General features: G+C 28.7%; 2 protein-coding genes and 1 pseudogene across 2 annotated transcripts; 2 read left to right on the top strand and 1 right to left on the bottom strand.

The window, feature by feature from the left end:
• Window positions 1-851: 851 nt before the first annotated feature.
• Window positions 852-3,562, bottom strand: LOC114931539 (odorant receptor 10-like). Its single transcript, XM_029303620.2, has 6 exons — window positions 3,433-3,562; window positions 2,665-3,133; window positions 2,132-2,231; window positions 1,715-1,834; window positions 1,099-1,254; window positions 852-949 (listed from the first exon to the last, which is right to left on the bottom strand). Exons 1-6 carry the CDS (start codon window positions 3,557-3,559, stop codon window positions 899-901), a joined length of 1,023 nt encoding a protein of 340 aa, XP_029159453.2. The 5' UTR covers window positions 3,560-3,562; the 3' UTR covers window positions 852-898.
• Window positions 3,563-5,481: 1,919 nt separating this feature from the next.
• Window positions 5,482-7,304, top strand: LOC114931513 (uncharacterized; annotated as a pseudogene).
• Window positions 7,305-8,354: 1,050 nt separating this feature from the next.
• Window positions 8,355-11,968, top strand: LOC114931537 (odorant receptor 30a-like). Its single transcript, XM_029303619.2, has 7 exons — window positions 8,355-8,385; window positions 8,803-9,072; window positions 9,181-9,655; window positions 10,548-10,647; window positions 11,212-11,334; window positions 11,406-11,561; window positions 11,719-11,968. Exons 1-7 carry the CDS (start codon window positions 8,355-8,357, stop codon window positions 11,767-11,769), a joined length of 1,206 nt encoding a protein of 401 aa, XP_029159452.2. The 3' UTR covers window positions 11,770-11,968.
• Window positions 11,969-12,449: the final 481 nt, after the last annotated feature.

The following is a 12,449-nucleotide window of genomic DNA, read 5'->3' as shown; positions in this document are numbered from 1 at the left end:
TTGTATGGCCCCCCTACAGCATTGCTAAATAGCCCATAAATATCTAAATGGGTGCAACGACCTCCAATTTTCCCGACATTTATTACTAATTTATCCTCCCGTGTCTTTTCTTACTGAACTTGCTCTTTTTTTTGATCAATTTGAATTTTGTGGAACTTAACCAGCGCGTCTTTCTTTGAGCGAACTTCAAAAATGCAAAAAATTAATATCGCTAAGTTTTACAAGCGATGCTTTTGAGTAGATATTTATATCGCTAAAAGATGACAACCAAAATGCAAATGTAAGATTATTTTAAGGAGGAATAAAGAATGAATATACGTGCAGAAGGAAACGTGTCGTGCATTTAACATTCATTGAAAGATAAAAAGATAATTGCATAAAATACAAATTGTGTGTGACATATAACATTCATTAAGAATTATTGTTTGAAGTGGTGCGATTAATATACTATGTGATGAGTAATGAAAGATAATAATTTCAATAACAATTCCAAAATGTAAATTGTTATGTTAAATATGTCTGAGCAATGTATATAATTTATTAATTTAACATACGTATATAACAAATATAATATTAATTTGAAATTTATTTTAATTTGTTTTTATAATTCGTGTCGAGTCTAAATCAATTTAATAGCTTGAATCGTAAAATTATATATGAAACAGTTTTATATAAAATTAGATATAAAACTTAATATACTTTCAACGCGAAGTGATGATGATAAATTGATTACATATACGAAAATTTCTTTTGCTCGAGTTAGCGATATCACTTTATCACATAAATACGAATTTAATCAATTTTACACGAATTTTACGCATTAATTAAACGCTGTTTGACGCTGTATTTTTATTGCTTTATTCTATCAAAGATTGTTCAAGTCAGTGTCCAAGTATTATTAATGATTAGCATGCAATACAGATATATAACCAGCTGACGTCTTGAGTAACTGAAAACAAAATGTAATAAAACACAATTAGTGTTCAGATAAATATTTACAAAATATTCGTATAAAATATGTTTTAAAAAATATTTCAATCTAAGAGTGTGCAAAAAAATTATGTGAATACTTAAATAAGAATATCAGGGCTATCTTACGCTACAAAACATGGATAACGTCATTGGAAATATTTTTCCAGCGGTAATATAAAGAGGCTTTTCGGCGCGAATCATTATCAGCATCAAGCTTCTGGCTTCATTCGGTTTCAGCGTGTACCATGCAAAATCATATACCGCGTAAAATATGTCATCACACTGTATATACATTATTATTATCGAAACAAGTGTTTATTAAGATCTCACTTTCATATATGATAAAGAAAATTCACACCATCATTATTACACGTTAACTGCTGATCTACCTGATGAACCTGGCGCCCATCTTAATAAAAATTAAAAATAAATAATATAGTTCATTTGTGCTTTGTTTCTACCTGTTTGTACCGTTTGTTTTTTTGTTTGCATCTCAAAGGGTTAAATAATATCAGAGGGTTAAAAAATAATCAGCGCCTAATTTTAAAATGTTTTAATTTTATTACCTTAAAATTAGGCGCGCACTATTTATTTTTAATTTTTATTATGTTAGGCACCAGGTTCACATTGGTGTAGACTAAAGAGCTAATATCGTTTAATTAAGAAATAATCACGACTTGCAGATATATATGGATAAGGTCAAATGATGAAAACTTTCTCATAATTCAAATATGATACTTACTTTTTCAATGAGCATGTCACCGACCACGCAATAAACGCACATGTGAACGAACGTATTAATGAGTACTGACACGAGCCAAAATATTCGCACAACGGAGATGTCGCCACCATCATTCATCATCTATACACGTTAACACAATGTTTGCACGCGTAATTACATTTTTTCTTAAACTTTTAATTTTTTTTAAATTTAAGTTATAATAAAATATAAACTAATATAATCTAGTATGTTTTCTAAAATCAGATATCACTTTTATACGAGGAAATAGAGAGTGAAAGAGTTTTGTAGCTTGGTGATATAAATATTTATTATATGTACTGTGCAAAATATTGTGCGGTAATAGATATTTCAATCTTTGATTGACTTCATATATTTCATATATCAAAAGAAGTCTCCTTTCTCTCTTTTATAACTTACGTTAATAATTAGAAAGCCTTGAAGACAAAACAATATACCAAAATACACTAATAGTGCCAGGAGCATTAAATTGAACGTTTTGTCAATGATTTCGACGGACCTATGGAGTTTAGTATAGCATTCTGTAAAGTATCAGTCACTTGATTTTTAGTTATATAATAGATTTTTCATGTAACTCTTTTTTGTGCCTATGACTAAATCGAAATGCATCCTAATATAGACGTATATTTATCAAGGCTTTTAATTTCATTATAAAATGTTTGCTCGATCGTATATATGCGACTTTAATAAAGTATCGTTTAGAGAAAATTATTCCAATTTTGTCTGTGGTTTTAAGAAATTAGAATACAAGTAATACAAATAAACATAAATCGGCTAACGTTAGATTAGCGTTGAATCTGAATTATTCATTTTTTATCTGTTATATAATAATCAAGAAAAAAGATGACGAAACGCTCTTTAAGCAAAGAGATTAAGTAATAATCCGATCTGCGTCGGTGACCATAATAAATAAGGAGAATTCAATTTGCAACCTGATGAGACGTACGTGATTCCGGACATTCATGGATAATCCAACATTGAAGTCTTTGAATTCGTCAAAATTGAGCAATCGCTCTTTGAGGATCTCCATTTGACCGCAGATATGAAAGACGAGCAGTCCCAGAAAATTGTCGATACCCGTATAAGTGAAAGCGCCCAATATGATGGCCATAGCTTGAGCGAAGAACATGATCTCGAAATTCGGGCTCATCGACATATCGCGAAAATAATATGTTTGCAGTAACAATGGTTTCCCCGGATCCGTTATATTCGTCACATATCTCATGGAATATCCAAAGCACGGCGGGACGATGAGAGTAAATATCGCTATTACCATCATGATGCATCCGAATATGATGAGTATTCTTGCAATTTTCGCCTTGCTCATCATGGTGACGCGTTCCTTCTCCGTCTTCTTTCGAGTCCAATCTGCCACGATCATGTTTACGACCGATTCGAGATCTTGAAAAGATCAGATAGCAGAGTTCATATCGTTATTCCATGATTTGGAAAGTTAAAAATAAGGATATAAATAATTTCGTATGATAAATTGCTGATTGATCGCATATTTTTATTAAAAATTTCACGAAATTATTACGGAAAAATATATGACGAAGTAAAGAACAATATTTTAAAATAAAGTGGAAATAAAAAAATTTTTTTTTATAGAAAAGAGGAACAAAGAGGAAGAGTTTAAACATATTATATATATATAGTTATTCTATTAAGCATTCCACTTTGCAATAAGCATTAATCTCTACCTTCTTTACGAAGCCACATGATGATAATTTTTATGGCACAAACTGAGAAGGGTAGCGTAATTTGCAAATTGTCTATTATTGCCACCATGTCATTCCACACTCTCGTTAATGAGAATATCGAAGGCATTATTTGCACGACGGTCAACAGAAGAAAAATGAAGAAAGAGCGAAATTTTGCCCAGACTTTTTGTCGATAATTTAATTTATCGTTCGGCCACAAACCAATCATCGCCAAAGTAAAACGATTTATTCCAATAGCCCAGTTTAAATCTATATGAATAGAGTAAAAATTATATCTTTAATAAATATTTATATGAATATAATTCATTTCTTATTTCAGAGAGATTGTGCTATTAAATTAATTTTTTTTCTGTATAAATAATGAAGCGTAATACAAGTCGAATCGCAAATATATACAAATTAATCTTATTTGTTCACTATACAATATTTTGCTATTTATCTATTCGCGTCAAAATGTGTAAAATTTTTCGAATATGTATAGTTAATAATTGAAAGAAAAAACATTTTCTAAAAATATATCTTTTTTTTTATAATTTATAATACATATCACAAATTTATAATATACTTGCGAAATAAAATATTCTTTATATTAATCTTTATTATCGACAAAATCAATTAATCACACCTGCGTATTCATCATGTTTAGAGTTGTCCATATCCGATAGTAAATGAAGACTGGCATATTATTTCTCTTTTTCATCTAATCGCCTTACTCTTAGGAAAAGATAATAATTGCAAGTTCATGACAAAAGTTTTATAAGTAATAAGCATAAGATGCAAAGTATAGGATCTCATAAATATATCAGAGATATATTACAATGCAATTGGTCTATTCTTTTTATTCTAACGAATCTAACTATTAGAAATCTTTGATATCAAGTAAATGAATTCATAGTTTTTCTCTATCTCTAACTTCAAGTTTATAAATTTCTAAATGAGTCAAACGGTTCTTCGTATTTTGTCTCTTTATTATTAATTTATTCTCTCTTTTGTTTTTCGTCCATCCTTTTTTTCCAAGTCCATCTTTTTTTAATGTTATTCCTTGAATTTTACGAAACCTAATCATTGAAGGGAATAATATAATAGTGCAAAAAATGAACGCCTATACAGCGTCTCGAATCGACAAGTATCTAGTTTTACGAACGATGCATTGATAATAATGCATTGTTATAGCAACGTGAAGAAAACAATGAATAATAAGACGAGAAGGTACAAAGATATTACGAAGATTAAATGAAACATTTCAGTCATCAAACAGACATATTTCAGTTCTAATGTGAAAAGCGTTTTGCGGTGAAATGTACAATTGACGTATCATAATGAAATCAAATTGACGTCATTTAACATCAAATAAGTATTGAATTTCTAAAAGAAGAAAGAGAAACGAAAAATAATTGTAAGAAATATATATTGTATATAACGAATCGATCTAAATATACATAAAACATATAGACAATATTTAATTTGAAAATATATATGTGGAAAAATTTTGTATGAAGAGCACAGAAATGAATTTAAATATTATTGAGAAAAGGTAAATAGTTTATTCATAATATATTTCATAAATGAGTACATTTAAACTTTTTTTAAAAGATTTTTCACTCTTTGCAATAATATAATGAAACGGAAATCGTATATTTAATGCTTATTCATTTACAAATTATTTGATTGAAATTCAGCCTTTTATGTGGTCTTTAATCTGCAACATTACATGTAATTCTATTTTTTTAATTAGTTGTAGTACAAAATGTTAAATATACAGTTGCAGTACAAAATGTTAAATATATATCGGGGCTGTAATAAACACACGGTCTTAGTAATAATTTTTATAATGTAAAAGTATAGCATGTTATTAAATTTATTTTTTTCTCGTAATAATTTCGTGAAATTTTTAATACAAATATGCGATCAATCAACAATTTATTATATGAAATTATTTATATCCTCATTTTTAATTTGCCGAATCATGACAATAATAATATGAGCTCTGCATTCTGATCTTTTCAAGATCTCGAGTCGGTCATAAACATGATCGTGACAGACTGGACTCGAAAGAAGACGGAGAAGGAACGCGTCACCATGATGAGAAATGTTAAAATTGCAAAAATACTCATCACATTAGGATACATCATGATGGTAATAGCGATATTTACTCTCATCGTCCCACCGTGCTTCGAATATTCCATAAGATATGTGACGAATATAACAAATCCGGGAAAACCATTGTTACTGCAAACATATTATTTTCGTGATATATGTCGATGAGCCCAAATTTAAAGATAATGTTCTTTGCTCAAGCTATGGCCATCATATTAAGCGCTTTCACTTATACGGGTATCGACAATTTTCTGGGACTGCTCGTCTTTCATATCTGCGGTCAAATGGAGATCCTCAAAAAACGATTGCTCAATTTTGACGAATTTAAAGACTTCAATGTTGGATTATCCATGAATGTCCGGAATCACGTACGTCTCATCAGATTGCAAATTGAATTCTCCTTATTTATTATGGTCACCGACGCAGATCGGATTATTACTTAATCTCTCTTCTTAAAGAGCGTTTTGTTATCTTTTTTCATGATTATTTTATAACAGATAAAAAATGAATAGTTCAGATTCAACGCTAATCTAACGTTAGCCGATTTATGTTTATTTGTATTACTTGTATTCTAATTTCTTAAAACCACAGACAAAATTGGAATAATTTTCTCTAAACGATACTTTATTAAAGTCGCATATATACGATCGAGCAAACATTTTATAATAAAATTAAAAGCCTTGATAAATATACGTCTATATTAGGATGCATTTCGATTTAATCATAGGCACAAAAAAGAGTTACTCCATAGGTCTGTCGAAATCATTGACAAAACGTTCAATTTAATGCTCCTGGCACTATTAGTGTATTTTGTATCGTTCACATGTGCGTTTATTGCGTGGTCGGTGACATGCTCATTAAAAAAGTATCATATTTGAATTATGAGAAAGTTTTCATCATTTGATCTTATCCATAAATATCTACAAATCGTGATTATTTCTTAATTAAACGATATTAGCTCTTTAGTCTACACCAATGTGAACCTGGCGCCTAACATAATAAAAATTAAAAATAAATAGTGCGCGCCTAATTTTAAGGTAATGGAATTAAAACATCTTAAAATTAGGCGCTGATTATTTTTAAACCCCCTGATAATATTTAACCCTTTGAGATGCAAACAAAAAAACAAACGGTACAAACAGGTAGAAACAAAGCACAAATGAACTATATTATTTATTTTTAATTTTTATTAAGATAAGCGCCAGGTTCATCAGGTAGATCAGCAGTTAACGTGTAATAATGATGGTGTGAATTTTCTTTATCATATATGAAAGTGAGATCTTAATAAACACTTGTTTCGATAATAATAATGTATATACAGTGTGATGACATATTTTACGCGGTATATGATTTTGCATGGTACACGCTGAAACCGAATGAAGCCAGAAGCTTGATGCTGATAATGATTCGCGCCGAAAAGCCTCTTTATATTACCGCTGGAAAAATATTTCCAATGACGTTATCCATGTTTTGTAGCGTAAGATAGCCCTGATATTCTTATTTAAGTATTCACATAATTTTTTTGCACACTCTTAGATTGAAATATTTTTTAAAACATATTTTATACGAAATTTTTTGTAAATATTTATCTGAACACTAATTGTGTTTTATTACATTTTGTTTTCAGTTACTCAAGACGTCAGCTGGTTATATATCTGTATTGCATGCTAATCATTAATAATACTTGGACACTGACTTGAACAATCTTTGATAGAATAAAGCAATAAAAATACAGCGTCAAACAGCGTTTAATTAATGCGTAAAATTCGTGTAAAATTGATTAAATTCGTATTTATGTGATAAAGTGATATCGCTAACTCGAGCAAAAGAAATTTTCGTATATGTAATCAATTTATCATCATTACTTCGAGTCGAATGTATATTAAATTATATACCTAATTTTATATAAAACTGTCTTATATATAATTTTACAATTCAAGTTGTTTAATTGATTTAGACTCTACACAAATTATAGAAGCAAATTAAAATAAATTTTAAATTAACATTATAATTGTTTATATATGTATATGTATGTTAAATTAATAAATTATATACATAGCTCAGACATATTTAACATAGCAATTTACATTTTGGAATTGTTATTAAATGTATTATCTTTCATTACTCATTACATAGTATATTAATCGCACCACTTCAAACAATAATTGTTAATGAATGTTATCTGTCACACACAATTTGTATTTTATGCAATTATCTTTTTATCTTTTATTGAATGTTAAATGCACGACACGTTTCCTTCTGCACGTATAATTCATTCTTTATTACTTCTTAAAATGATCTTACATTTGCATTTTAGTTGTCATCTTTTAGCGATATAAAATTCTACTCAAAAGCATCGCTTGTAAAACTTGGCGAAATTAATTTTTCTGCATTTTTAAAGTTTGCTCAAAAAAAGATGCGCTAGTTAAGTTTCATAAAATTTAAATTGATGAAAAAAAAGAGCAAGTTCAGTAAGAAAAGACACGGGAGGATAAATTAGTAATAAATGTCGGGAAAATTGGAGGCCGTTGCACCCATTTAGATATTTATGAACTATTTAGCAATGCTGTAGGGGGGCCACGAATTCGATTCTTCGAACGAGAAATTACATGTAAAAAGACGAGCGTAATAAAAAAGATATCGCGAACATTGGTATTTAAAATATTTATGCATGCCCGATACTTTGCACCACGGCACGTGGGCTTCGAAACTTTTGCCGTGGGCATGCGTAATTGCTGCGTCTTGAGAAATGAGGGAGAAATGCTAAATTCATAAAAAATGTCAGTCTCTGTTTAACCTCCGACATGGACGATTCGAAGGAATTGGCATACGCAGGTCTTTATATTTTCATTTTTATTCTGTATCGTAATAAATCAAAGGTGCATTTAATGTAAGCCGTTTGAGATTCGAGATTGACAGAGATCTGTATAATATTTTTATATATTGTTATTTAAAAATATTGGTGAGATTTTATGGTAAATTCTATTTTATGGGAATAATCTGAAATTTATTTTCGCGGTAACATAAAGGGACAAAAAATTTTATTTAAAGATTAAATGATGAAAACAATTGCAAGTTAATCATTTAGGTACATCTTAATATCGCCGTTTATGTGGAAAAGTTTATCATGAAATTTCACCATTTTTCCACTTAAATTTAATTAATTACTCGAGCATATAATCATTAAAAAAAATTAATTATTAAAAAAATTGTTACAAATATCACGTGATTTAATAAGGAAAATGGAAATAGACTTGGATTGGGCGATCGGAGTAAATCGGACTTCTCTGAAGATCATCGGTCTCTGGCCGGATGATAAGTTAACTCGTCGAGAAAAATTTTTGGCAAATCTACGCGCTTTCATTATCTTTGTCACGATGTTTATCACAGCAGTTGTACCCGGAATATTCGCGTTAGTGAAGGTCTGGGGTAACATACTAGCGATGGCAGACAATCTGCAGATCGCTTTACCTTTTACGGTGACTGTCATGAAATTTGGCCTTCTGTGGCAACGCAAAGAAAGTAAGTCTGCATGAATATTAATGTATACTTTAGCAATATTTTTATTGCATTCATTTCTCAAGAGCATTGCAGTTTTATCCATTAAATTTTTAAATTTCTTCTCCGAAGGTCTTGTACCGATCATAAACATGGTGATAAATGATTGGATCAAAGCGAAGACTGAGCAAGAACGAAATACCATGAGAAAGCAAGCAAAACTTTCGAAAGCAATCATTATGTTCGGATGTATTATGATGGGTTTTGCAGCTATCATTCTCATCATTCCTCCTATCTTTGGATACTCGATGAGATATCTTACGAATCTCACAGATGGAGATGGTTCAAGACCGTTTCTATTTCAAACATATTACTTGCGAGACATGTCGGACAGCCCGTATTACGAAACTATTTTCGTTTCTCAAGCTATTGCGATCATGATGGCCGCGGTTTCTTACACGGGGGTTGATAATTTCTTGGGGCTGCTTGTATTTCATATCTGCGCTCAACTGGATATTCTTAAAGTGCGAATTTTGAATTTGAACGACTTCAAAAACTTCAGCGCCGCAATAGCCTTCAATGTTGAGGATCACTTACGTCTCATTAGGTTGTTTTAAATTTTCGCTGTTCATAAATGTTATTTAAACATTTACAAATGTATAAAAATTTAAATATTGTGCTGAAATATTTCTAATATATTTTTATGTATATATAGAAAGATTTCTTTTATTAGATTTTACATTAAAAATCATGGTAATCGTGGAACTTTATAATATTGTAAGAATCTTATAAGAGTTTCTCTGATTAATACTTACTATAATAAAAAATAATAGTATTTATCATAACAAGATATAAAAAAAGTTTGATTAATTTTATTATGTATATATTATTAATATTTTTTATTGTGGTAAATATAAATCAGAGAAATTCTTATAAAATTCTTTTAATTCTATATTATTTACTACGATTACTATGATTTTCAGGGTAAACTTTAAGACAAAATTCTCTCCGTGTATATGATTTAAAAAAATTCAAATATATTCATTCAGGATACCCTTAATGATATTTTTAATTTTTACTAATTATTCATATAATTATAGTGTCATAATATATGTAGAAACTGGTAACAAACAAATTTTATATTATGTGCATTTTTGCATTAAATGATACGACTCCTAACGATGTTACAGTTTTGCCAAACACTCAACTTATTAAATAAGTATATTTCACATTTTTATCTGATATTCATATATGATAATATCATATATTTTGAAAATTATATATTAAGAAATAATACAATACATATATTATTTCATTTATGTATATACGATACCTTTATATCGCTTTTTATTATTATGTCAAATGCATCCGTTTGTAGCAGCTTTTTGTATGCTAATTTATTATACTCTAATATGTTATATCTCAAAAATGTGTCTTTAAGAAATTTCTTTTATTATATATTAAAATTATTCGATGTTACAGTATGTGATATTTTATAGGTCCGTTGATGTCATTGACAACACGTTCAACTTGATGCTCCTCTCATTGTTAGTGTATTTCGCTATGTTATTTTGCGTTCAAGGATTTCTATTAGTTTCCGTAAGTTGCCGAAAGGGAGAAGAGCTAATTAAATTGTAGTCTCAAGGTAGTATAAAACGTCCACAATTTTTTGTTGCAATGGAAACGAAGACGAGGTGAAAAGACTTGTGACCTTGATCATTTCAAAATTCTTTGTGCAAATAATACATATACATTAAAAAAAATTAATTAGATTGTTAAAATAAATTAGACAAACAAAAGAATCGAATAATTGCGTAGGAAATCATACGTACATATATTAATGCATGCAGGGAGAGGACTTTCTTTTAGAATTTACTCTGAAAATCATGATAATCTAGAGACAATATGGTATTGGAAGAATTTTTATAAAAGTTTCTGTGATTAATACTTATTGTAACAAAAAATATTAATATGTACATAGTAAAATTAATCGAATGACATATTCTATATATCTTATTATGGTAGATATTAATACTTTTATTATTATATAATAAATATATTAATCAGAGAAACTCTTATGATATTCCTCCAATATTGTCCCAGGATTACCATGATTTTTCAGGGTAAATTCTAAGAAAAAAAATTGTCTCTGTGTGCTTATAGATGCTTGACGGAAATGGTGGTGATATTACCTTTATGCGATTATGTTGGCTTGTTTCGATTCTTATTAATACATTCGTTCACATGTGCGTATATTGTGTGGTCGGGGAGATTCTTATAGCCAAAGTAAGTATACATTGTTAATATAAAAATAATTGATCTCGATATGATGATATTATAGAATTGTCTCTTCGAAGGCCGAAGGAGTGTATTATGCGGCGTACAGTTATACGTGGTATTTGCTAAAGCCAAATGAAGCCAGGAACATGTTAATGATAATGATTCGTTCTGAAAAACCTCTTCTCATTACTGCGGGCAGAATATTTCCCATGACATTGTCTATGTTTTGCAGCGTAAGATTCTTTTAATTAATTTTAGTGCCCGTATATATAAATGCGATTATTATAAACGGAGATAATTAAAAAAAAATTATTTTCCTCTTTCTTTTGATTTATAATTATTTATCATTATTATCACTGTACTGTATTATTTATTATATCATGTTTTCAGTTAATCAAGACGTCAGCTGGTTACATATCTGTTTTGATGGCTAATCGATAATAATTCTGCGATATTAATTAGATATTCAGATAGTGAAAATAGTGTATCGTGAACAATTCCAAAAAGAAACGATTATTTATTAAGTACTTATATTAATTCATTTGACATTTATACCAGCGAGAAATGGTTTTCCGAATTGATGTCGAATCAACGTCAAAACCTATATCGAAATCTAAATGATATATCATCGATTTCGATTGATTTATATCTGAATTTTCGATAATTTATCGACTCAGAATAAGTCGATTTCGACTCAATATTGATTATTTTTTTCTCACTATAATAATAATTATAATTAATTATATAAGAAGTAAGAAAATCTGTATCTTTTTCTTTGTATTAAATACATTAAGATAAATTAATTTATTCATATTTTATTGTGTTTAATACTATTCGTAAAATATATTATAAATGGTCATTTTGTATTAGATAAATGCAATTCAACCAAGATTTGTATATATTATGATTTAATGATAAAACAACTCACATAATACGAATAATAGAAAATATACAAATTATAATATATAAAATTTACTTTTTATTCTTAATATTTATTTTTTTATAGTTAAATCTTTATTTATATTAATGAATTTAAAATATACATTATACATAATTTTAATACCTGAATTTCCATTATGTAAATAATTTTAATTCCCGAAGCTTTATTATGTACATAATAT

This window comes from Nylanderia fulva, unplaced genomic scaffold, assembly GCF_048542155.1.
Source record: "Nylanderia fulva isolate GAGA-0341 unplaced genomic scaffold, ASM4854215v1 Scaffold27, whole genome shotgun sequence".
Taxonomy (NCBI): domain Eukaryota; kingdom Metazoa; phylum Arthropoda; class Insecta; order Hymenoptera; family Formicidae; genus Nylanderia; species Nylanderia fulva.
The sequence above is the reverse complement of the archived record's forward strand: the minus strand, read 5'-3'. Positions and strand labels throughout refer to the sequence as shown.